At 39.4% G+C, this 26,258-nt stretch overlaps 4 protein-coding genes across 4 annotated transcripts; all 4 read left to right on the plus strand.

Annotated features, from left to right (window-relative positions):
- The first annotated feature begins 386 nt into the window (after positions 1–386).
- LOC145778054 (universal stress protein YxiE-like) lies at positions 387–2,907 on the plus strand. The gene has a single exon (XM_082589455.1). The coding sequence runs from the start codon at positions 436–438 to the stop codon at positions 886–888; it is 453 nt and encodes a 150-aa protein (XP_082445581.1). The 5' UTR covers positions 387–435; the 3' UTR covers positions 889–2,907.
- A 1-nt stretch (position 2,908) lies between these two features.
- On the plus strand, positions 2,909–12,654 carry LOC145778053 (transcription initiation factor TFIID subunit 7-like). The gene is made up of 12 exons (XM_082589454.1): positions 2,909–3,013; positions 3,091–3,163; positions 3,883–4,016; positions 4,316–4,406; positions 4,749–4,807; positions 4,922–4,994; positions 6,993–7,076; positions 8,572–8,669; positions 9,420–9,480; positions 10,047–10,162; positions 10,605–12,298; positions 12,515–12,654. Exons 1-11 carry the CDS (start codon positions 2,954–2,956, stop codon positions 10,701–10,703), a joined length of 948 nt encoding a protein of 315 aa, XP_082445580.1. The 5' UTR covers positions 2,909–2,953; the 3' UTR covers positions 10,704–12,298; positions 12,515–12,654.
- LOC145778352 (COMM domain-containing protein 9-like) lies at positions 12,230–14,221 on the plus strand. The gene is made up of 5 exons (XM_082589824.1): positions 12,230–12,298; positions 12,515–12,686; positions 12,976–13,155; positions 13,589–13,674; positions 14,120–14,221. The coding sequence occupies exons 1-5, from the start codon at positions 12,230–12,232 to the stop codon at positions 14,219–14,221; spliced, it is 609 nt and encodes a 202-aa protein (XP_082445950.1).
- Positions 14,222–18,792: 4,571 nt separating this feature from the next.
- Positions 18,793–22,680, plus strand: LOC145778774 (hepatic sodium/bile acid cotransporter-like). The gene is made up of 5 exons (XM_082590350.1): positions 18,793–19,062; positions 19,787–20,015; positions 20,628–20,844; positions 21,076–21,206; positions 21,608–22,680. The coding sequence occupies exons 1-5, from the start codon at positions 18,804–18,806 to the stop codon at positions 22,398–22,400; spliced, it is 1,629 nt and encodes a 542-aa protein (XP_082446476.1). The 5' UTR covers positions 18,793–18,803; the 3' UTR covers positions 22,401–22,680.
- The last annotated feature ends 3,578 nt before the right edge of the window (positions 22,681–26,258 follow it).

Below are 26,258 nucleotides of genomic sequence, written 5' to 3' on the forward strand. Positions count from 1 at the left end.
ACTGACCTAGCTTGTGGAAATGGCTGATTAGTGTTTAGTGATTCTGTACATTCCATTTTTACTATTAATGACTAGTTTTGGTGGCAGTACTATATAATTCACGATGGTGATTTCTAAAAGAAAATTATGCATCAATGTACAGTATATATATCTTTAAATTTTTTCTTGTCATTTATATTTGAATTACTGTATTGCAATGCAAAATCTTACACTTCACAAAAATGAATACTTGAACACATGATGTCATGCTTGAGAGATGAAAAATAGCCATATATATATATATAGACTCAGAGACTAGGCTATACTATAGTTACTATGTATTTTAATTACCGGTTATCTGTTTCCATTTTTTCTTTTATAATTTTGTTTAAACTCAGCCAATTCAATAGATTTTTATCAGTTGACTTATACTGTAGTGACAATTTTTGCTTCAAAATGAAAGTTGTGATATCAGTTGATCAAAGCAAAGTTGCAGAAAATGCATTCGATTGGTACATTTCTAACTTTCACAAAGAAGAAAATGAAGTTTTTGTAATTCATGAAGCTGAGCAACCAGATCTTCCGACTATTATGTTTTCCGGAGGAGCTAGCTTTCCTGCTGAAGAGATTGGAAGAGTCATGACTGAACATAACAAGAAGATGAATGATCTGGAAAACACGTACACAATGAAATGCAAGCACCATAAGCTGAACTACAAGATTATGATCGAGACGACACAAAGCAAACCTGGTCATGCAATTGTCAAAAAAGCCGATCACTTGGGTGCAGGTATGATCATCATGGGCTCTCGAGGGATGGGAATGGTTCGAAGAACCGTTCTTGGATCTGTCAGTGATTATGTGCTTCATCATGCAAAAACTCCAGTTCTTATCTGCCGAAATAAATAAAATATGTCAATTGAAGAACTTGTTTTTGTAAAAATTAGTTGAAACACACAGCTGTTTTCCTTGAAAGCCTACACTGGAATTATATAATCATTGATCAATTTCCATTTAAATAATTTTGAAGGTGTTAACTGTTAAAATGGTATATTTATGTATATATGTCATATTGCAAAGTTTGTCATAAAAAAATAATGGTAGCTATTATAAAGTTGGTTAAATGAAATGGTACAATTTGGTACAATAACTTGCAATTGAATTAGTTTTAAGCAAAATGGTTGGAATGCTTGTTCAATGTAATTATATATAAAATAAAGAGCCCAAAATCAGTTATCTATAAATCTTGAGCCAGACAAGAATTTAGCATTATATACATTTTATGATCTTTATTTTTAATTAGATTAAATACTTTTATATTTGAAATAAAGCAAGTCAATGAAATTTAATGATTGTATGGTCATGTCATCCGTTGTTGTGAACTTTTGTGATATAAATGGAAAAAATGCAATTACTTGCAACATAAAAATTAATTTGTCTTTGTGACATATTTCTTGCTGAATCTCAATTTGTGGTTTAGGGTGGTTTTATGAAGATCTGTGGGACCTGCTTTACAATACCAAAGAATAACAGTTTTCACTCATTGTTATCAGCCTATAAAATTGCCTATTAATTATTATCTCAATTAGGCTAGTGCTTGTGCCATGTAGTGGTGTTGGGTGTCTTTGAATTGTCTGTGGTTCAACTTGTTCCACAACTACACTTATCAATTTAATGTTTCCACCAGACTTTGACAAATTGTATTGTATTTTAATCAAGCACTAAATTGTCACTTGGCAGGTACAAAGTTTATATGATGATGATTGCCTAACTGTAGTAGTTTTAATATTCTTGTACTTCATTTATGAAATGTCTAACATCAAATTACATATTTTTGTATGTTTTTTTTTTATATTCATAAGTCAATAGAATTGTTCAAACCATATAATTTGACTCAACAACATTATGTACAATGGCAAACTAAATTATTATGTTACATAAACTGTATTTTGTTTTTTAATGAAATTTGAGGAATGTGCAAACAAAATGCAGACAGTAGGCTAGTTTGCATATTGTTGGTGGACTGGTAGAGTAACTTTTTTAAACAAGTATGAATTTCCATTCTTCAGTAACATACTAGTTTGCTTTTTTATATGCATTTTCCCCACATTCTTTAGTTGCTGTACAAGCATCATCCGAAATAACATTTACTTATGCTTTGGCCTCTTCTCAGTTTGACCAAAATGTAGCTGTATTTCGTTCTATTTTACATGCAACATTCTAAAGTTAAATCATCAACACTCAGTTCATCAAATTTATCTGAATTGTTATCGCAATTTGTTGTAATTTCTGCATTACCTTCACAAAACGAAATTACGTTAGTAACCCAGTTTGTAGTCTGGAATGCTGCATAATCATTGAGTGAACAATTCTTATGTTGTGTATATAATTGTTGAAAACATGATATATATAATTGAACTCATCTTGTCCATTAATTTTTTACGGAATGGCCCGTTTTGGTGAGTCCAATCCCTTAACGGGGGATTTTTTCAATTTTTTTTTTAAATTATCGGGTACCGTAGCCTAATTATCATTGCCGTTTTAGGGTTAGGGGGTAGGGGTTAGAGGTTAGGAACTCACCGAATCGGACTCACCGAATAGTAGTAGACCCAATTTTTCAAGGTGCTTATTTCCTCCGCGGTGACTTGTTGGCTATTGTGGCATTATTTGTCAAGCATTGTAGTTGCATACGAAATATATATTATACCTACGGTATTATTGAGAATGAAATAGTGAAACACGGTACAAAGTAATGTAGTATTGAATTTGTTTGTCTAACTGCGTATGATATCTATACAATCTTTTTGTATAATCATTGATGATCATATGTATGTACTAAGATGAGTTTTCCTGTACTTTGTGTTACAATAATTTCCAGTTGAATCTCTAATTCTACCCACAACTTGAGTGATGTGAACACTTGTAGTGTTTCAGGGTTTATAGGAAATTAGTACCGTAACTGAACAAGTGAATCATGGAGATATTCAACAAATCGTACGAACCGGAAGACCAATTTCTTTTGCGGTTACCTCTGGTAAGTTGACTAACAATGTTGTCAACTTCTAACTTCAAAGTGTTATCTATTAAACAAAAACATCTTTGCATTATCAGGACCAGGCGGACAAACTCAAAGAAATATTGCTGGCAGGAAACTTACGCGATAGGCTAACCATTGATATGCACGGTGAGATGCCGCTTTGGGCATTTTTATGTTGACATATTTCAGTACAACACATTTCATTATTTCTTTTTTCAACATCTTTCATTATTATTACTTAGAAATAAAAAGAAGAATAGCAGAGGCAAATGAAAAGTACTTCAATCATAAAAGCATAAGATATCATTGATAAACTCAGCTACTGTCGATGAGTTATTAATCGAACACCTCACCAATGAGACCGATCGGTGCAACCCTCGATGGCATCGGACCCCCTGCAGAGCACGCGTCTGTGTCTTGGCAAGACAATGGCAAAATAAATACTAAAATAAGCTACTGCCTTGATGACAACACGACCCTTTGCTGCTTCCATCTGTCTGTTGTGTTGGATTGTGAGTGATCACTGTGTAGTTTGTGCTATGTTGTTGCAATGTGCGCAAGACAATGGCAAAAATAAATACTAAAATAAGCTACTGCCTTGATGACAACACGTCCTTTGCTGCTTCCACCTGTCTGTTGTGTTGGATTGTGAGTAACCACTGTGTAGTTTGTGCTATGTTGTTGCAATGTGCGCAAGACAATGGCAAAAATAAATACTAAAATAAGCTACTGTCTTGATGACAACACGTCCCTTTGCTGCTTCCACCTGTCTGTTGTGTTGGATTGTGAGTGATCACTGTGTAGTTTGTGCTATGTTATTGCAATGTGCGCAAGACAAAGCATGATTATTATTTTCATTCTTGCAGCTGATATGCGCCACGCAGTGGTTACTTTGGATGGTGAAGCTTTGCCAGGCAAGCTCATGGACTTGCCCTGCATCATAGAAAGTCTTAAAACGCTTGATATGAAACTGTTTTACAAGACTGCGGATTTGGGGCAGGTTTGGCAAATTGGCATCTTATTTAATGAATTTCTTACACCTTATAGCAATTTCTGCGACTAAGAATACATCAAATTATTTTTTACACCAAGACTTCATTTTGATGACTGGCAAGTTTATAAACTTCATAAATTCTGTTAACTGTAGTGAGGTCAAAAGTTTTTGTTTATTGTTGAAGATGCAAAGAATTGTAACTGTGACAATTTTTTAAAGTTTGTTCTGCAGAACCATTTCTCAGAGGCGGGGGATGAGTCTGTTTATAGTCGCCATGTAGTAAGTTATATCTTATGTTGGTGTAGATACTGGTGTGCTCTCGAGATGATGAGAATGATGGACAATCCGGCGAGAAGTTGATGCATCATGACAAGAAGTATCAGTGGCCTCATGGAAGTAAGTAGCGTGGCAGCTTTATCATTGGTGCTACCACAGCGGCGACCCTCATGATCGTTTTGTGCAATTCTTGATCTCCATTTTGATTTGTTTGCGCCGCTCTTCATCCCTCCTGAAGACACATATTTCCTCATAATGGAGACGGCGTCGTGTGCGCTTCGAATGGAAGCTTATTTCATTTTTATGTAAACAAGCTAAACTAGTTATCTTCACAAAACTTAGATGAAAATACTTTTTGAACAAACTTGACAATCAATCGATGGTGAGCGTCGTGAGGTGCTGCATCGGTTGCCATTCCTATGCCGTGTGATAACCCTAACCAGGTATATGCATTCCGCGCAGTAACTCCACCGCTTAAGAACGTGAGGAAAAGAAGATTTAGGAAAACCGCCAGGAAGAAGGTTAGTGTTGATGCCATTGCTGTTTCATCAGGTTTATTGTCTCCCAACTTGACTGTGTTTGATGGTTTCAGGCTCTTAAATTATTAATAACTATTATGTTTTCTTTATTTACAGTACATCGATTCGCCCGATATTGAGAAAGAAGTGAAACGATTACTGAAAGCAGACATGGAGGCAGTTCATGTCCGTATCCTTATAGCAACTAATTGTTTTCATAACTTCGTGTTAGAAGTCGTTTGACAAACAGCAGAATAGTTGTTTTAAATTGCATCGTTCACACTATAAGGAAACCAACCTAACAGGAATTCAACCAGTTTTGACGCCACGCTGTGACCTCATCAGGAAAATAACCAACATCTTGATAAAAACGAACAGTTACAATAAATAGGACAAACTAAGAGACGCTGCCCTCTAGTTTCGCTCAAACCCAATAACCAAGCTCAGCAACAAAAGTATGGTAACCTGCCTGGAAGTTGCTCGGTTTATTCATTGTGCCAGAATGTGGTTGCAAAACAAGAACATCGATCGGGGAGATATAAAGAGTGATGGTGATAGGACGAGTTCATTGAAACTATATCGGGCCGAGCAACATTATCCAAACTATACTTGAAAAGCAATAGATTGAGTGTCGCTTTCAGCAGTTTAGCAGTGTACTTCACAATGAAGATACACGAAATGGCCCGTTTCGGTGAGTCCGATCCCTTAACGGGGGATTTTTTCAATTTTTTTTTAAATTATCGGGTACCGTAGCCTAATTATCATTGCCGTTTTAGGAATAGGGGTTAAGGTTAGGGGTTAGAGGTTAGGAACTCACCGAATCTGACTCACCAAATTGGACTCATCGAATAGTAGCAGACCCGAAGATACAAACCACTTGTTTTAGCCTGATGCTGCGGTTTCGTTGTGGTAGAACGTACAGCGAACCCGCAGCATCAGGCTAACACAAGTTGTTTGTATCTACATTGTGAACTATACTTGAAAAACTGTACAAGTTTAAAAGCAAAGTTTACAAGGTAGCAGCGGCCAGAGTGCAGTGGCCGAGTTGGCAGCAGTGGGCGAGTGGTTAGCGCGTTGGGCTCGCAGTCGAGAGCCTGCATGTTCGACTCCAGCCACCCACACTTGCTGTTGTTTCTCTGAGCAAGAAACTTTACGATAATTGCCTCTACCCAGTGATCGATTTCGAGTAATGGGTAGTACCAAATTTAAGTCATAAGCAGAGTAGACAAGCGGAAACAGACATTGCCGTCGGCTGCAGCGTGGGTCAGGTGTATGTCGGAAGGCGTACACCGATGCATAGCGTTCAAGTCCGCTTTCCCGCAATGCAGGATAAAGATATGAAAAAACAAAAACAAAGGTGTCAGTCACTCCTTCTCAACAAGCAACTGTATGGTGGAGGCGCATCGTTTACTGTTTAGTTGATTGTTGCGTTTGCTTGTTGTTTTGTAATGTTGCTCGGCCCGTTATCACAGTGACTGGTTTTCTAACTTTGCATTTTGAATCGTTAGTACAAATAAGGTTGTTTCAAATGGAACTGTGTTAGCAGTTGACACAATACGCTTCCTCTTCCATCTTCTATTTCCTTAAATAAAAGCCGCGTGTGAACGCACACACAGGCATTGTGTGGCACCATACGCTTTTAACTCTCTTTCACATTGAAGACAATGTCGCCCCAGACGTTATCACGTCACACATTGGAACGTTTTTCTTTGTATGTTCCATTTCCTAAGAAGTTCAAAGTGTTTAGTCGCCTTCATTAACTAAAAATTGTTCAAATTCTTCGGTTGAAGCAACGTCCAGTTGGAAATTACTTTGCAATTTTGATAAAATCACGTGGTTTCATCTTTAGATTAAAAAAGTTAATTTTTTGGTTTGAACTTAGTAAAAGCCACCTCTGTGTACGCCCTGGAGAGTTTCACTAAGAGGCGACAACTATCCGGAGAGTCGAACCCATCCTCTTTGTATCACGTTTGGCAGCACTTACTTAAGCTATTCTATACTTTCCCTGCCCACACCACCAGCGCTGGTTATACTGTGGAATATGTTTGTGACAAATGTTATCGAACAAGGCAAGCTGATTGCACTCAATTGTCGCTTAAGAGCAACAAGCTGAATGGGCCTCTTAGCCTCAAGACGTAAGATCTGATTGCATTCGCTTTGGCCTTTCCTTAACAAGACAACGCTATAGATTACGAGATAATTAACGAAGAAGAAAAGCAGAATGAGAAATCCAAGGCTGGATCCTCGCAGAGCAAAGACATTGACATCACAGGTGAGGCTTGTGACGACCAACTTAAATGGGGGATTTTACGTGTACAAGATAATTAGTTTCAACTCAGTTTAGTGGATCTTATAATTTGAGTGGATGTACTTTAAAACCATCGGTGAGTGCATTTCACTTTCCTGATGTGATTAGATTGCAAAAAAAGCGTCTCACATCGTCTGAGTGTGTTTGTTCTAAAAAATTTATCCAATGGAAATGTTCTCAGTTCCTTGATGTCACATTCCATAGAAGAATTGCCGCGTTTGCGCCTGAGTAGAAAGCCCAATATTTAAGAGACCAATCAGCATTCTCCATTTGATTTCAACCTCCGATAACGACTTACCAATGGACAGCTTACAGCATTAAATTGTTTGCTATAAGTTATCCAGTAACTCAGATTTATTTATTTAGACTGTGTAAACATTCCTCCAACCTCGCAAAGTTGATAACACCATCATGTAGTAATCACTCGATGGCCAACAAACCCATGTCTTCCTAGCTCGTGAAACTGGTCTTTCTCCATTGATTCGACATCTGCAGACATTAAATCAATAAAAAAAGTGATTAGGTTTTGCTTTGTTAATACCTCATTGACATACTAGATAGTCTACATAGAAACAGCGTTTTTTCTCGCAAGAATACATACATCAGGTAGGCTCACCTTGGCAGGTTATCATCAAACAAGCGAAGCTGCAATGTCAACTACTGAGCTCCATGTTCGAAATGGCGGTTGACTTGGTGATATGCTTGTTCTGGTCAATCAACAGGCTAGTGCACTACAAATTATGTGCAAGATGTTGACAATGTTTGCAGCGTGCACTGTCCATTTTGTTTAATATGCTTCTGTGTTGTGCCATTTGCTGCTAAACAGGTAGTTTTACCTGTTTCAGCCCCCTTGATAAAGTCAGTCGTGCTGACTGACGAAACGTTGGTAAAAAGCGAGTTATTATTTTAACTTCTCGTGAAGTCTAGTCTATAGTCACCGGAAGAACGCGAGAAATTAATCTAGAACGGTTGTTTTATGTTCTTTGGATTGGCGAGAAATTGTAAAGTGACATGTTCTGAAAACTTTCTGTTTCAACAAAGCAGCGAACTACTAAACCATTCCTCATTTGTAGATTGTCATGTTGCTCAATCCCTTTGATGGATGTGTCTTCACCAGTATGGTGTGACATTGTTTGTTTTGGTGTTTGGTGGCGTGAGTTTACTGTTGCCAGTGGCAGATCCAGAGAGTGGCGATTGGAGAAATCGCCCCCCCTCCCTCTAAAACACAGAAAAGTAACGTTTCGCGGTGTATCTGCAAGGTCAGATTAATGTAGACCTACACATCATTGTGTTGTGTTGAAATCCCCCTTCTAAACCTGTTTGCTCGATACGCTCTTAACTGTTGCTGACGCCATTGCCTCTTTAACTTTCGAGGTTGGCTGTAGAGAAATTAAGAGACATTCACCCCACTTTATTAAACTAAGAAAATGATTGAATGGGATGCACTTCCCGTCCACAGACCAGGAAGAGCTCCACAAGATATTCCAGGATCTCTCCAGCTCCGACAGCGATGACGAAAAGGATGACGTGAATGTGGATGACTATGACGAAATAAAGGTGAGTGTGGTCATCTGCAGAGTCTGAGTGGGTGACATATCGGTCCCTTGGGCTGATATCACGGCCACGCAACAAAATCCGTTGTGCGCTCCGTTATCATGGTTAGTGGTTCATACGAAAGAAAACATTAAGGTGTCGTACTCATTGTTCATGTCACAATGAGCGCCGTTTGACTAGATACCACTCCGCATCAGACAAAAGCTCTCGCATACCAGATTGTTGACAACATTGCATTCAATTTTGTCATAATTTATATCTGTCACTCGTATCCCTGTTTCCTATTTAAATAAGTTCCGTTGAATTTGGATAAGATCTGTCCATGGACCTGTCCTACAAAATGTAAATGCCCATGATTTCAAAAGTCGTCTATTCCAGGTGCAAACAAATGATGCGTTCCCGTGCAAAGCAGGAATTCGTTGCGGGGAACTTTATCGCAAAATGAAAGTGTGGCCCGATAAGGGCAGCGATGCCTTCTTGTTTTGGTTGATTTCATCAGTAGAAATATTGCATGTGGTGTTGTCAAACAAGTCGTTGTTTGTAACACACACTGCATACGTAGTGGACTTTACAATACTACAGGAGATGATTGCAACTACAATGCTACAAGAGTAGAATCATCTGCTACTTTTTCTGCTACCTACAGCAGTGGCTTTTAATCATCCCTGATACATCTGTTTTAAATGGTCTACGGATGAAAGCCTTGCTTGTGGTCGCTCATCATATCTTCCTCTGATGCGAATTCTTTCACAGGACATCGATCCCAGTGAGATACCGACCAATGTTGCCATGGTTACCAACAAGGAGGAGAGAGGTGAGCGATGTTGTGCTGGTGGGCGGCGTACTCTGTGCCCGCTTCTTAAAGTTTAGCAATCTCCCATTTATGCTCGTGGATGGAAGATTCATAAAATATTTTATGTGAATCGTTTTCATCATGAAAGAATGATGAGTTGGATTATGTTAGTATTAAAACACTCCTCACAGAGACGCTGTGCATAAGATTACGAAATCTCTACATTCCTAATATTGAACTTTGGTGTGAAGAAACTTCTAGATAAAAACCTACATGAGCAAACATTGAAATCCTTTCAAATTGTATATTAAACCATTCTGTTCCACACTGAGGCTCTATTTTGGAATTCCAATTCCTTGACCATGACACAGCATAGAGAATGTTGAAGTTCTTGTGATATTCTTGTGAAATGTTGAGTGAAGGTTTCTTGCTTTATAAAATAAATGTATGTAACCTTTCCCCGCTGCACCTCTGTGAGTTGTTCTGTTGCCTTTATCGCAATTCTTCAATAAATGAAGAAGGAAGTTTTGTGGTAAAAGCTTCATCAGCCACTTGTACTTAAGTTTCATTCTATTCCTTTCTTCCAGCTCGTCTTGAGATGCGGCTCGAGCAGCTGCACTCGGAACTCGGAGAACTTCGGAAGCGAAGGCAACGTAAGGAGAATCTGATCAAAGGAGAGAACATAAAGAATGAGATGCTAAAGGTGAGCGAGCGAGTCACACAGGGAAGCCTGACGCGTTTTGGTTGCAAATGATTTGTTATTTGACAAGAAGTTTCCAAAGGTGAGATTAAACTTCAACAGCCTTGAATCCCACACTTAGCCAATGATCAAAACCGCTGGTTTGGAGTGCGCAAGTTTGTATTAGCCACGTGCTGTTGAGGAGATTGTGTTGGGAAAATTTCCATTCATCTTGTTCTATCCCAGACAGCAAAATCCGTCATTTTTACATTGATTAAACCTCTGCAGGCGTTTAATCAATGTAAAAATGATGAATTGTGCTGTCTTGGATTATTCGCTTTCTCAGCGCGTTGCTTTATACCGTTGTTGCTTGACCTTTCAACTTCTTCACAACTTGAAGCGTTTATTGGCCGAGGTTTAAACCACTCCACTTGTGAAATCCTCCAACTCCTGATCTCTTCTGCAGATGCGATTCCAATCCGAGCTGGAGGAACTGACTCTCCGCATCTCCGAGACCCGGCAGGAATACGTCATGACACTTGCTATGCTCGGCCGCACAAGCTGACCTGCTCGGTAGTGCATGTGTGACGTCACTAACGGCCGATTGTGACGACATCGACAAGAGACTGGTGAATGACGATGCGGATCCCTTGGAAGCGGCACCGAACCTTGCTGCTTTGTTGCGCAACACGCGAATTCACGAGATGGACGCGTTCTCACTGGAAGATTGACTGGCCCCACCGCGTTGAGAGAGCTGTCATTGAAACTTGATTGCAAAGCGTCCAGTAGTTTGCTGCGGGCATCTTGCCAGCTGTCACTGTGGGTTGCGATCACGTACAAGATTGCTGCCGGTTACGCTTATCTAACCCTGTTATCGTCTCGGCTGACAACAGACTCCTCTGAAGCTCCTGGCAGTATGCTTTGCAGAGGTGTTGGCCACTGACGTAGGTCTGGTCACCAGAGTGAAGATTTTGCGTTTAAAATATCATTTTTATTCACGAAAAAAATTCATGTCTTTGCCAATACAGCTCTGTCGTCGTCATTAATCTTCCATGAAGTTCAAGTAATATAATTCCTAAACCTCATAAGGCCTGGTTGACAGATGAGCTATCGATATTCTGTAACCTATTTGTGGCATGCTATCGCATTGTCGGCTGCGTAGCCGAGTGGTGAGAACGGCTGCGCAACGTTCGAAAGGACGTGCGTTCGACACCGCTCCAGAGCACGTGGCTGTGTCTCAGCAAACACTTAATGGCAAGCCAAAATAAGGGGAGCAGCTAACTCGAAGACTATATGTCACTTCGCTGCTTCCTGTCATCTGTTGTATCGCAGTGTACTGTATGTTATCGCAATGGGCGCAAATAAAAACATGCTTATTGTACGCTCCTAAAATAAAAATATCATTATTGTACGCTCCGACACCAAACGTCTTCATTGATTGATGAAATTTCACCTAAAGTTGATCCGACAATTTGAATGTCTCCATCATCTACGTTTGCTACTCACATCGAGATTTTACTTTCTTGAAACTAACATCAAAATCATTTGCGTTGAAGAAACGTTGTTCGACTTCACATCAACGTAAAATGTTTTTGTTCTTTGTTGAATCAAATATCATATGTTTGTATGATTTCAAAGACTTTTTGCTTGTTATTTGTTGCCAACATCTAGGTTCGTTAGCGAACTGTGAGATCATTATAATTCGTGTGACCCCATCAAAGATTGTTGTCGGTTGTCGCTCTGTGTGCTTTGTGATTCAACAATGAAAGATGGTGTGGATGTTGCAGTTTTACGTTTCATATAAACTACTTCTCCCAAGCTGGCCCTCTTGTGCATGGTATATACCCAGACAGCATACCAGTTGTTTCTTATATTCAACGTCTGCAAACGTTAAATAAATGTAAAAAACAACTGATTTGCTGTTAGTGTAGCTCCGATGACATCGTCCTTACACCGCTACTGTGTTTGCATAGAGATGCATGAATTACTCTTTGTGTGCAGTTAATGATAAACGACTTACATAGCAGCTTCTCGCCTTCTCAAACCGGCTTTTATTCAGGAATAATTAATTTGTTAAGTGTTTGTGACGTCATGGAGAGTGATGAGAGACTCCCTGTATACTCCGGACTGCTTCATCTTCTGAAGACGTCCATGAGCGCGGTGAGTGGACGCTGCATCTTCTCTAGTTGTTTTAGTTCAATGTGTTTGTCATTGACGTTTTCAAGGCAACATTTAACGCACCAGTCCCAACTCCCGGGAGCACTTCAATCAACGGGAAAGATTCAACATTTTCAAGCAGTTTGTGTTCTTGTTTGTCGGTGACTTACAGTTGGATTGAAGTCACATTTTTGATGCAACATTAATGTTCTTTTGCAGCAAGAGTTCAAACGTCACGTGAACGATTTGTGTTGTCACGTGGTGAGCAATTTAGCCAATCAGACAAAGGATGACGAAAATCTTTACCAAAACAAGCTTGACATCACCAAAGATGAAGCCGTCGAATTGCGTCATTCATTGCGGGGATTCCTATCCACCGTGATATATGAAGGTGGGACCGATAATGAAGTTTTTGTGTTAGTGATATGTTCTGTGGCTGCGATGAGCGACTTAAACTTACGCTGCCAGACACGTATCATTACGTCGGTAGAAGAGTGGCAATACTGCTGCACACGATCAAAAAAGTGCTGGTTTGATTCCAGCCATGAGCAATTGAACGCAAACCTTACACGGTCACCGAGGAAAAGTTTGAAAACTGGTGATATTCTTGGCTAGTAGGCTGAGCTGATCCCTTCAATCGATCAAATCATGTTTTCATTGTTTTGCTCCCCCCGATCTAGGCTACCAAGACTTGGAGGCAATAAATAGTTTATTCCCCGATACGTTCCACAAGGACCTGCGCAACCTCCTTTCCAAATGCGCCTTGAACAACCAGGACTCGTGGAGGAGCTCCATGATGGCCGAGCAAGGTTGGTGGACGCTTTATGATATGAAGCCTCATACGTGGCAAGTGGGGATTGGTTGGTAACGAAGTTCATTGACACCGTGGTTGCTATGGTTACCGACCTGGCAGTACTGTTCATTTCAGCAGGCCATGGCCGTAGGCATTTCTTTCTCGGGCAGCGTTTTGTTCATGAGAAGAGACATCAAGGGCTTTGGTCGAAAGGGCCCCACTCCACAATCGACGTCATGCCTGTGCCTTGCCAAAGACACAGCCACGTGCTCTTGAGTGGTGTCGAACCGGCGCCCTATCGAACATTGAACCATGGCTCTCACCACTCGGCTACGCAGCCGACTGTGCAAAGCTCTTCATGATTTTCTACTTCTTTGTAGATTGAGTTTCGCTTTTAGCAGCATGATCGTTGCGACCTGTCTTAGCCTGATGCTGCGGGTTCGCTGTGGTGGCAGCGGATCTGCTATGACGAGATTTCATCTTGTACTTCTTTGTTTCAGTCAGTTACCCGAAGTTGGTCGATTTTAATTGGAAGTTGAACCGGAATGACGGGGACTTGCCTCCAACTTGTATCCTCAATATGAAGGTGAGATCGGGGTGTTCCCCGTGTAGGTTAGGGAGGTTGTCTTCATATTCTTCCTAGCCATAAAGCTTTCAAACAATTGTCAAGTCTGCGAAACAAAAACTTCTAAGTGAGGCTTTGAGTAAAAATTTTGCAAATTTAATTTTGAACATACGAATTATTGATGCTCAGTTTAAGTGCTCTCTGATGGAAAATTGAACAGTTTGTAATGCGACCGAAGCTTGCTGAACAAAAGTGTTTCGTTCGTGCTTGTTGCTCACTTCATGTTGCGCTAAAATTGAATTACCTGAGACGAGTTCCTTCCTTGGTTACAAAACCGTCATCTGAAGTGGGGCCTACGAGTGTAGAACTGCCCCGCTAGATCAGCACGTTAAAAAACAAAGCCCGGTGATGATGATGATAAAAAACTGTTATAAGTTGTTCTCACATTATTCCACCTGTTCCCCAGAAAGACGACCAATCCGAAGTGAAAGTGGAGATGAACCGAAACACTGTGGACACTGTGCTTGGCTCGCTCGCTATGATCAGGGATCAACTGACCTCGCTCTAGCGATATGAACTTGTCTTCTGCGCACCTTTCGTTCCATTCACCTTCAGTGTTTTGAATTTGTTATGACGTCATCGACTAATTCTTATTGCGTCATAACCCTACAATTGCGAGTCATAGTGCATGACATACAGGGACACTTATAGTCACATGTTGTTTTGTTCTTGTTCGATTTCGTATTTGCAAAGTTCAAGCCAAGGTGAAAATTTATTTTGAATGGTGCGAGCAACTTGATTCAATGTGGTCACGTGACTATTGCGTAATGCCTAGGCATTCTCCCGCGCTTTTGCGTATATTCACCGTTATTGAAGTCGCAGTCATTCATATTGTTCCGACCATTACACGAATCATTATATCTTACTACTATTGTTACTTCGTTCTCTGTCCAGTCAGTGACATTCATATCCCGCTAGTGCGAGTGCAACTATCTCACCCACTCAACCATGTGGCCGATGTTATTGCTGTGTTGGCATACGAAGTATGATCAATGGTCGAAGCTGTCGTGATGACGCAATCACAACTCACGCTCAATCCCACTTAATTGTTCGTAGTTTCTGACATTGCGACTTTCAACATGTTGAGCATGTCAGCAGTGCTGACCTGTCGTGCTTGCATGTCCCTTTTACAAGGCGCGAAATGGAATACAGGGCATGGCAGAACTGGACGAAGCTACACTCACCTGACTTTCCATCACCTGCCCTGAAATCTGAACATCCTGTCTGGTTTGGTTGGTTTTAAATCTTTATTCTCGGGCTGACACAGCCTTGATAGGTTATTCCTGGCAGTTGCGCATACTTATAGAGGCTCTTGACGCAGGGCCGGTTACCGAGATTGGCTGTCTCATGCGAAACAAGGCGAATTGAGCATGCACTCAACATAGAAGCCGACCCATGAACAATTGAACATTCAGGTACAAATAGTTTGCAGAGCAACGCCCAGGACACCGGCGCTTGCTATTTCGCGCCGTTCCGTGAACCAATATTATTGTCCACAATGACAGCGCGCAATCGCCAGTTGTATGGCCGGGTTGTGAAACACCTGCACGACCAGATGTGGGAACGGTACAACTTAAAAGTACCCCGGTACTGGTCAAAAATAGTACCGCGGTACCGGTACGGTACTTTTTTAAATACAAGTTACAAGACTTAGAATGATGAATTTTTTTTGTGATTGTAATCGAAATAGTCTTACATTTAAAACCACAAATGCGATTCATCTCCATCCCAATTATATTAACAAGTAACAGCAACGCGCCATGACGATGTTCATATTCTACACAAAAACTGCTCAACCAGCCCTTTGGTAGGCACGCAAAACTGAATGGAACAGATCGGAAAATAAAGTCACAAGTCTCTTGATTTTGCTCAGTATAAATGCATATTTAAGGTAGGGATATTAATACTTGTTAGTTTATAGACTATTAGTTAAGGACCAACCCAACATGCCGTATAGAAAGCTATTGGAAGCAAAGGCCATTCAACATCAGAGATACCTAACCACTCACCAGCTCACACTCCGTGCTAGCTGAAAACGATAAGAACAATGAAAAAGAGAGATACATAAATTCAGTGCTTCGAATTTATGTTTATTGTTGGAAGTCTTTTACGTAATTTAACGTCGAAAGTAACCACACATCATTAGCCAATCTTTAAAACATTGTGTTCCATTTCTCTTGCCTTCAATCGCACTTTTTTTCTGTCGGTCGTCACTTCTTCGAATTTTTATGTTTTTGTTGGAAGTTTTTACGTAATTTAACGTGGAAGGTAACCGCTCACACATCATTGGCCAATTTTTTAAAATATTGCGTGTTTTATTTTTTCTTGCCTTCAATCGCACTACAGTAGTATGTAACCTGGTGAAATTTTATTTTGTATGTTATTCGCTCTGAGGATGCGCATTGTCATGGTGCGCGAAACGTCAGTGAAGCAATAAACCATCTTGTTTGTTGTTAATTTTACTTTCAATTTCATCAGATGGACGTAGCAACTAGTGCTAGAAACGATAATTGTCCTGATGAACACCCAAACTTTTCAGTATTCAGTCTACTTTTGTGGTGTGGCCTTGGGTCAAGGAAATACATTTTTTTGAAATTACCGACGTCTTGAAATGTGCGTTTTTTTTCTTTATCGAAAGCATCATTTCCTGCAATAGGGAATCCGCCTATTCTGTGCTGCATACAGCAGCTTTAATTCTTTAATAATTGATTGAAGAAAGACATTCCCAATTCCAAATAATTAACGGTTCCGAGCGGCAATTTTGTGTCAGGGAGCGGTTTATAAACGTTGCTGGGCTTATTATGAGCAAGCACCAATTGCCGAAGCAACCAACAATTGTTTGAAGGAACAGTCTCACATCAAAAGTAATTATTTCATTAATCACAGGCTAGTAATACGTCAGTTAGCACTCAATGGAAAGCTGCTTGGCTCATTATTTTCTACCACCCAACTAATTTCTATGAAGCTCTGAAGCTAATTCTCATCTGTGAAGAAACATTTACATGTCGTGGTATGCCATTCAGACAATGCTGTGATTGATTAAAGGAATTTGCTTTTGAATTTTTTTACAGTATTTCTCTCATTGCTTTCCGATTTTGCTCCTCCACAGCAGAAGCTTGACCTAATGCTGAAAGTAACTCCTAAAAGTATAAGTCGGCCTAGTGTCACAAATTTTATTCAGCCCAATCCTGAGGCGGGCGTAAAGATTATTTACTTTATGGATAGGACAGATTTAGGTTACAATCACTGTTTCTTTTAATCATCAAAGCAAAAGTGTTAGCCTACTTCCCAGGTTTTATAGCTTTAGAAAAAAAAAAAATGGAAGCTGCACAAGACCAAATGATATCAGACACAAAGGATTTACATGATTGCAACGTTTATTAGATGAATGCGTTGACTTATAGCTTTCGTGTTACAGTGTTTCTGAACATCAAACAGCTGATGAATTCATCCATTTCTAAACCACTGTTCATATATTCTCGCTGAGACTTCTTTAAACCTTCGATCTCTAATTCAAATCAAGCAGTTGCCACTTTTTCAACTTCACGACAATGTAGATGCTGGAAAGTTGTTCAGACGTAGGCGACTGGCCCTACGCATGTTGTACGAGATCTGCATCGTTGCTAGTTGTTGTAGCCTAGTTGTAATTTTCGGAAAAGCGTTTCGATTATGGCGAAGTGTAAGCAAGAGCGTTAGCAGAAAGCTTGTTTGTTTAAGGAAAGAAGACATTGTAGGCCTATAGTCCTTTAGTTCATCGCAGAGAAGACTGTGTCAGCTTCTACAACGTTTACAACTAAACTAGTCAAAAATTATGCAGTTTTAAACCCTTTGAATTTTTTATTACACTGATAAGTCCTTTGAAGCGAAGGTTTGTTTTGTGCTGATTTGATAAAGCATTTTAAGTGATTAAAAAACATTAATAAAATTTTCTTTGAGCTGTCTTGTTCGGGAGGCTTCAAGTACCGGTTCGGTAGTCTAATTCGCACATCAAAATAAATCGAATTAATTTCTCCCGTTTCTTTCAGCATGCCTCTAAGTGCCTTCCGATGACGTAGCAGCGTGCTTTAAGAAAATTTGTAAATAAATGAGGTCAAAGTAAAACAAATTATCTTCCTTCTAGTTTAGAAGTCAATAAATGTTATGACGCCAATTAGCCGACGTTGTCGTCACCCAGTTGCTCAACAACTCATCCAACGTTCGATGAGTAAACGTTTGAATATCATGATATTTCGTATTAAAACTCCTTGTTGAAACAAAGTAGGTCGGTATTCTCAACTATATAAGCCATGTACTGTAGGTCAAAAAAGTTTTCAGGTAGGTCAGAAAACGTTGATACAAAGATTATTTGCTTTGATCTGAGCAGACTGAGTAGCCTATGACGCCTTTCAGGTCACCAGTGATTTGATGAATAAAATTGTGGCTGCATTCAAAAGGAATATTGGACAATTTAGATTACTTCGGTCTCGAGCTCGCCTCATCGTTCGCGTTTTGTTTAAAAGAAATCGAGTTCTCAGTGGGTTTCACTTTGCCAATTTTTTTGCTTTTAGATAGATTTATGTTTGCACTGTGTTGTTTAGTCAGCTATCTTACTTAAGCCATTATATCGGCCTGCCATTGAATGATTGTTTCGTGCACGATTCTGGAATAGGCTTTGACTCAACAATCGCGCAGCTCGCCCATGATGACGTGCAGGGATGAGACAATGGCTGCTCGGGCAAATTTTGCAAGATTTGATATTTCACGTCATTGAGTGCGTTATGATGGTTTAGACCGCTTGCTGTAGAATACTGTCAAATTGTGTGAGAGACAAGTTTCAAGATGATTTTTAATTTATAATGTAGACCAGATTAAAAGCTTCCTTTTGGACTTTGCTGAAACAGTTAGCCTATATGAACTGATTTACAGTATAGGCAGCTATTATTCCTTCGTTTCTTTAAAACCGGGCAGCTCTACAACATTGCATTTTTGGCTGATAGGCGTAACAACTATTGTGTTCAAGCTTTGTAAATGCTTTCTGTAGGCTACTAACTTTAATGCGCTTGCATTTTTTCTAGATTACACAAACATAGAGGTCACTTTTTCTACCAAACATGTTCAATGATAAGTTCAAAGTAATTGCTCCCGTCCACCAAGATGCAGTGAATGAGACTTCTCCGACATGGTTGACAGATTTAATTAAGGAAGAGGATCTGGATCACACTTTTTCTTTTGTAGCGTTTGAAAAATTTAATGATTCTGAAGTAAAGATTCCGACCATTAATTTTACGGATCACCCCGCAAAAGCGGCTATGGATGTAACAATCAAATGGTTATCCGTTTGTATTATTGTAGAAGTCATGCTTGGTTTAGGTGAGTTTGTGTTTAATCTTTGGTGGATTCATTATTTGGAAACTCGTCATTGTACATAACTAAGAAATTGTGTTCCAAAAGCTTTTGAAAAACCGCCACTTCCATAGCGAACCACCGGCATCAGGTTAAAGAAGAATGTTCGATCCACCCCTTGTGAAAAAAATTGTTTAAAAAACTGGACGCTGCTGTGATTATGACGTAGTTGCATAGTTGTAACCTTCACTTTGGCGCCAGTAATTATTGACGGATGGACATTTGTGACGTCATGACATTTCAAACCATTCTGTGCTCTGATGGAAAAGTAGGATTAACATCTCAGTCTCACGTTCGTGGAAACTGGGATTATTATGGACGAAAATGGCGGCAAACTATACAAGCCGTAACCACCAAACAATTAGATCCCTACTACAACAATACAGACACTCAAATCCTGGTTATCCTGATTGTATTCATTGAAAGTCAACTGAACGCGTTCAGTCCAACAAATTTATTGATAAACTCTTGCTGTGTCTCAGATTGTCCATTAAAATTTAATTCCTTTTTATTGCCCTGTCAAATATCGAGATTACTGTAAACAAAAATATGGCACCAATATGCTGCACTAAAATTTCTGTGCCATAAATTCCAAGAGGTTCAAAGATTAAATTTAATCTTCAAAGGTCAGTTCAAGCAACTGGCTGGTGAAGCATCCGATGGTGACGACTTAATTTGAAGGATCTTTTAGGTTGTTCTGTTGATCTTCACTCCTTGAAGAGTCACATCAAGCGTCCGTATGGAATTGGAATCGCATCCACATCTCAATTCATCCTGATGCCTCTGCTCGTCTTCGGAGTGGTCAAGATGCTGGGGATTCCCCACGTCCCAGCCGTGGTTGCCCTGGTAACTGCGAGTGTACCAGGGGGAGTCCTGTCCAATATACTCGCATGTTTAGTGGAAGGGGATATGGCTTTGAGGTAAATATGTCAATTTAAAAGTATAATTGAGAAAAATTGTTTCATAAATTCAAAGTTGTTTGGTAATTTCGAATATGCTTAAAAATGTGGTGAGCCGGATAATGTTTCACACACGGACATAAATTTTCAACATAACTGATAAAGTATACATAAAGTTGTCAATTCCGAGCAGTATTTTGCACTCTTGTGAAATAAGACAGTTATTAGTATAAACCTCTTATTAAGCATAAATAAATTTTTTAAACTTAAATCTGAAGAAGACAAAACAGCATAATAGCCTGAGCAAAAGATGGGCTTGCACTTTATAGCATGTAACTCTTACGAGCCACTGCATTGCAACATCAGCGGAAAAGCTGATTCAATCATTCAATAAAGTCACGCAGCGACCAAATAGCTGCAAGCATGCTGTAGTATTTTATGCAAGCGCAATTTGTTGGAGTACCGTACCCAATTGAGCTTTAACAGCTCGTGAGCAATAATTTGACCAATTTTAAACAATCTTCTCCTGTTTCGACACAAACCACTAGTTTGTCCTTCTGTGCAATGACATCAAATCGCGATGATAGTTTGCTACTTTTATGTGTCAACTTTGTTCTTATGACGTCACAATAGCACAACGATGACCATCTGCTCATCCTTACTCGCTTTCGCATTCATTCCATTCAACTTATTCGTGTACGGATCGCAATGGCTGCCAGAGGATACCAATTACCGACGACTGATAGCCTACCCTGTCGTCCTACTGGCGCTACTGGTCATGTTTGTGCCTGTTAGTGTTGGGAGCATCATCACTTGGAGGTGGCCTGCAGTCGCAAAGAAGATAGTGACAGTAAGTAGATTCCAGTTTTGTCAGATTAAAACGTTTTAAAATACTTTTAGACTAATTATGGCTGCTAATTAATGTCGTTTGTTGCATTTTTGTCGCATTATTTGTTGTGACATCACAATCAATAGCAAACGAATTTTTCTGATGTCACCTTTTCTATTTAGCATTGTTATTTATAATCTCTCCATCCCTGCATCACACAACCATTGTTCTCATCAACTAACTCTCGCTCAGGTTTGTAAAGTTTTGTTGCTCGTTACATCCCTCGGACTGGTAGTGCTGGCAGCTCTTGTGTACGAGGACATGCTATTGCGTCATCTACCCAGGGAGATGTGGGTTATCTGTGCAGTGATGCCTTTGTTTGGGTGAGTGGAGCTGATATTTTTGGGTAAACGTAGCTGTTGACAAAAAATGCTGGTGTAAATTTCATGTCAATTAATCATTTAGTTTGTGTTAAATAATAGGCTACAATAGTTTTATTGAATAGAATTTTATTTTATAGGCTACAATATTAATTATTGTTTTGATACTTGTTTATACAACTAAAAGAAAGTTTTTTTTACTGATGTTGTTTGATATGAAAACATCTTTTACAACCGCCATACATTTATTTGATGATTCCTTGTCTGAACCAATGATAAGATTGTTCATATGACATTGCGATCTGTTAATAACTGAGTAACGAAGTAATCACTAAAGAAAGGACCTAACTAATAAAAGTGAAAGTGTAGTATTGATATTGTAAACATGACATGAATCTTTCCAGATTTACGGTTGGATACTTCTTGGCAACACTGGCATCCATGGACGGTCAAACTCGTCGTACGGTGGCAGTAGAGACAATGTGCCCAAACGGTTTGCTTGGTTGCGCCATCCTCAAGGTGGCGTTCCCGAGTCACCTAATTGAAAGCTTTTTCCTTTTCCCGTTGTTTTATTTGGCCTTCCAGTGTGTTGTGGGGATGCTCTTTGTCGCTATCTTTAGGTGTAAGACTAAGCTTGAAAATGAAAAGAAAAATGTTCATGATTTCTCGTCTCTGGGGGGAGTCCCCGTACATAGAATACGAAGAGTGTCACTGTACGTCATCGATCGAATGCGGCGTCGATTCTCTTCAGACGACAGAAGCAACAAATCATCAACTGGAGAGGTGTCAAAGTCCCCAGGGCTACCAGAAGGGAACAGGCTTTCCTCAGGTGACTCGCACGACTTGGAAGCAGATAAAACTCGCCCTTTCAACTCTTCCTATTCCAACAACGTGATGAGATCCGCGATTGCTGAAGAGAGAGAAGCCCGCGGGGTTATTGCATCATTTCTCAATGACGTCAAAGTCGATTCCAGCTTTCATCAACAGACGACCCATGTAAGTGACGTAAGCAAAAGCACACGTCATCAAGAAGACGAACCACAGACTGCTGACGTCACGCCACCTGGTGATGACGTACAATCTTTGCGTGATGATTCATACGTTCACTCCGACATTGATAACTGTGATAATGATACTGATGATGATGATGATGGTGATATACTTATTTATTCCACAGGCAGCTCCATCAAAGAATAATAAACATAAAGTATTTAAGCTTATTGTTTCTTTTTCTCGGTTGCTGCGATTTGAAAACCAAGGATTTTCAAATTGCTGATGAACAGACCACGAGTCTATTTGTTCATTAAATAATTGTCTTACTAAAGTTTTTGTGAATTTATTGTAAACTTATTGACTTCTTTACTTTCAGTTGTTCTCATAGTTTTCTTTTCTAAACATGTTTTGTGTGCTTTGTTGCTTTAGTGGATGTCTTTAGCTGTGTTCATTTTCATATATGTACAGTACATATCTTAATATATACGCACTTTTTCTTATTTGTGGTTAATCATGTATTCCGTGTGTTTTCCCATTGAAAGTTGCAAACTAAACCAGCCAGAAGAAGCACAATGCACCACTGGAAGCACAAGACCTTAAAGGCATACTAAATGAAATTTTCAAGCGGGAGTTAAGCATTAAAATGCGTAAACTGAACATTCAAGAATACATTTCAAAAAAATTACCGAATAAAATTTGTTTTCAGTGGCACTGGCAAGGCTCAAAGACCAATGTTTCATTTATTTTTCATTTTTTTAAAATGACCAAAAAGTGGAAAACTGCTCGAGAATACGTCACTATCGACAGCAATAACAAAAGCCACGTTACCACATCTGATGTTTTAACATCAGATCTGATGTTTTGAGCAAACTGTTTGATGTTTTGACGTTGAAATCTGATGTTTTGATGTACATACATACATAGCCTACAGTTAAATCGCCCGCAGTAACAACTATTGCGCGATCAGCTGATTGCTAGTGTATAGTGACGTAGCTGTACACTTGTACAGTCGCACGCTTCGCTGCTCACGCCCATTCCCGTTTTGAAAGCTCTGACAAAAGCACGTGCGGAATGCTGATCAGACCGCAATGGGGCAAAATTTTATTTAAAATTGTTTTATGGTAGCAAGTTAAACACAAAGAACGTGGAAAATCGCCAAGTCAGGTTTTTCCTTTAGTACCCCTTTAAAACTCCAACAAGCGCTCAAATTTATGTTCCAACAATTTTCCGAGGATGATCAAACAAGTCCGTTGACACCTTAATCCTAGCAGTGTTGCATGTTTGGAAAGGCTTTAAACGACGAAGTACGAAAATTGATCGACGCATTGTTCGACTGCTTCCTGGTGCATTCGAACTGCGGTCGCTTTATCGTTTCATTTCATGATTGAAACAAGCAAGTGCAACATTATTGAGGCCCAGTTCAACAAGCCACAGCACTAAGAAGGACGCAGGCATTTCTCTCTAGCAGCGTAGGCTACTGTTCATAATCATGAGTTAAATCAAGGACAAGGGGTGCCACTCCACTATCGATGGTATTTGGGGTAACCGAGAGGAATCAGGGAATTCAGAAGAGAAATGTTGAAACCCAATCAGAGTTTACGACTAAGATTGTCACATCTGATTTTGGATTGAGAAACTCTAGTTGGCCGACAGTTAAATGTTCCAGAACATTAAAATGGTTATTTTCTTTTCAAAGAAAACTAATAAACAAAAGAAAACTAATATAGGTCGGCAAGTACGTAGAAAATTAGATATCGGATTGCGACGTGTCACCATTGCCAGAGCCGGATTAACCATTAGGCTAATAAGGCTATAGCCTTGGGCCTTGGAAAAATTCGGCCCTCAATTTTTGTAAGGCTGATAGTGATAAAAATCTAGTAGGGCAAAACGAGGTTCTCGTTTTTTAAAAAACTACTTACGCCACATAGCTGAAATTTTGGTAGGAAGTAGCCATCTTGGAATTGAATCAGTTTTTAGTTCAATTCTGTAATTTTAGTGTACAGAGGTGTTTTGTGCAGCAGAATTAAAAAAACAGGTAATTCATTAAAAAAATGGCCAAATGTTTCCGTGATTTTTTTATACTAAATAATTATTTGTTGCAGTTGTTGCTTTTTCTCATAAGCTTGTTGCTTTTTCCCTACTTTCCTCTACTAGCCAGTACAGTACAGTTTTTGCTTAAAAACGAATGACCGAGTTGAGTCAATACATATGAAGAGCCCATTTTCAAAACCACGTAGGCGCCACTTTTACCGAAATTGAGTTTAGAGCAGGGCTTTTCAACCAGGGGGTCGCGAGCCGTTTTTCGGAGGTTCGCGAGGCGCTTGAAATTCCAGTGTATTATGTTTTCAATTCTTTGTTGCCAGAAAAGGTTAAAACCTGTGTTTTTTTCGCAATCGCTCATTCTTCTACTTGAGGTTATTAGCCTATATCGTTTAAGCTTTCAGACGTTGCAAAGGCTTTAACTATAGGAAAGCATTCGATATTTTTCATTAAGTTTTTGTACGTTGTTTTGTGCAGACAAAAGTTAACCAGTAACAATGCTATGGTAAAAATGCAAAATTATGTAGAATCTTATGCAAAATATAGATTTCTCAGTATCGTTTTCAATGGCATTGAAAAAAATTAGTGACGACTATTTTGTTTGAAAGTTCTTTCAGCAACAGGTGCACGCATTGACAAACTTAATAGTTAAAAATATGCAACACCAACCATCTAACTGAAATCGATTTAAATACCGTATTTATCCGTGTATAAGTCGCATTCGTGCATAAGTCGCACCCCAAAATTTGGCTCAAATATTGGTACAAAATTTTTTTTAGCAAATTTTATTGAAAAACAACAATCAAAATTTTAAAAGCCTTCAAACTCGTATTCATCTTCACTGATGCCAAATAGTTTGTCCCATTGTTAAAATTCACATGCATGCTGTGCAGTAAGCATGTTAATGCGATGCTCACAATCCTCGCACGCAAAATACAAACGCTTAATAGCAGCGCTAACGCGCGATCTGTAGCATTCGTTTGTCAGAAGTTCAGAACCTTGTGTATAAGTCGCACCCCAACCTTTTTGGGCAAGATTTGGTGCAAAATTTTGCGACTTATACACGGATAAATACGGTAAATCCATAAAAGATTGCAATAAATTCAACCGGTGAAAGTGCAAAAACGTAGATTATTCTCATTATTTTTTCTCTTATTATCTAGCTAATCTTGATAGAAAATGGAAATAACAATCGGAGGAGATGTACTAAAAGCCGTGATAACATCGCAAAAAACGTTTTTTGTTTCGGAAGTTTACGTTAAAAGAGCAAAACTAAACATAGCCTAACTGGATGTCGGCATAAATCAAATTTGGTTAAACTTTGCATTAAATATGCTTTTGTTGAATACTTTTATGGGGGGGGCTCGAGAATACATTGATTGCTCTGAGGGGTTCGCGGTGGAAAAAAGGTTGAAAACCCCTGGTTTAGAGTGTCATTAGATAAAGTATTACCATAGGCACCTACTATCCATTTCTTTCTTTCCAAAATTGTTTGCGCCATCATTAGCCATTTTTCTGTTATGTTTATGTTATTTTGCAGGAAATAATTTCAATTTTTCATGTATATGTATTTTTATTACTTTTTGTAGTTTGGCTTGCAAAATTAGGCCCTTCTCTAGTAAACAGCCTTAGGCCTACAGTACCTTTAATCCGGCCCTGACCATTGTTATAGTCGGTTGCATAGTTAAGTGGTGAGAGGCCTAGTACGGCATTTCAAAGGACGCCGGTTCGACACCGCTCAAGATTGTCTTTGGCATGTGTCTTTGGCAGGACACGGGCCTGCTTTAAGGTTGACACGAACATTGCCTTCCAGTCCACTAAGTCTTCAACTACCGAGCGTACGCCGGGATATGACGACTGCAGCCTATTATTACCGAATAGGTATGCTCAGCTCGTGCTCTTCCAAATTCGATTACACACAAAAAAAAACAATTCAAAGACCAAAAAACTGCTCGTTAGTTTAATTTTTTTAATTATATTCTGGCGGGTGTCAAAATGAAATCTAGCCGCAGTTTACAGAGG

The sequence above is a fragment of the Aplidium turbinatum genome, chromosome 10 (assembly GCF_918807975.1).
Source record: "Aplidium turbinatum chromosome 10, kaAplTurb1.1, whole genome shotgun sequence".
NCBI classification, from domain to species: Eukaryota; Metazoa; Chordata; class Ascidiacea; order Aplousobranchia; family Polyclinidae; genus Aplidium; species Aplidium turbinatum.

Excerpts from the sequence above, each read along its gene's own strand:
- LOC145778352 (XM_082589824.1), top strand. The coding sequence starts at position 12,230 with ATGGAGAGTGATGAGAGACTCCCTGTATACTCCGGACTGCTTCATCTT. Across the intron at positions 12,299-12,514 it reads TGAAGACGTCCATGAGCGCG|CAAGAGTTCAAACGTCACGT; the intron begins GTGAGTGGACGC and ends GTTCTTTTGCAG. Across the intron at positions 13,675-14,119 it reads CTTGTATCCTCAATATGAAG|AAAGACGACCAATCCGAAGT; the intron begins GTGAGATCGGGG and ends CCTGTTCCCCAG.
- LOC145778054 (XM_082589455.1), top strand. The coding sequence starts at position 436 with ATGAAAGTTGTGATATCAGTTGATCAAAGCAAAGTTGCAGAAAATGCA.
- LOC145778053 (XM_082589454.1), top strand. The coding sequence starts at position 2,954 with ATGGAGATATTCAACAAATCGTACGAACCGGAAGACCAATTTCTTTTG. Across the intron at positions 4,995-6,992 it reads CATGGAGGCAGTTCATGTCC|ATTACGAGATAATTAACGAA; the intron begins GTATCCTTATAG and ends ACAACGCTATAG. Across the intron at positions 10,163-10,604 it reads TAAAGAATGAGATGCTAAAG|ATGCGATTCCAATCCGAGCT; the intron begins GTGAGCGAGCGA and ends TCTCTTCTGCAG.
- LOC145778774 (XM_082590350.1), top strand. The coding sequence starts at position 18,804 with ATGTTCAATGATAAGTTCAAAGTAATTGCTCCCGTCCACCAAGATGCA. Across the intron at positions 19,063-19,786 it reads AGAAGTCATGCTTGGTTTAG|GTTGTTCTGTTGATCTTCAC; the intron begins GTGAGTTTGTGT and ends AGGATCTTTTAG. Across the intron at positions 21,207-21,607 it reads GCAGTGATGCCTTTGTTTGG|ATTTACGGTTGGATACTTCT; the intron begins GTGAGTGGAGCT and ends GAATCTTTCCAG.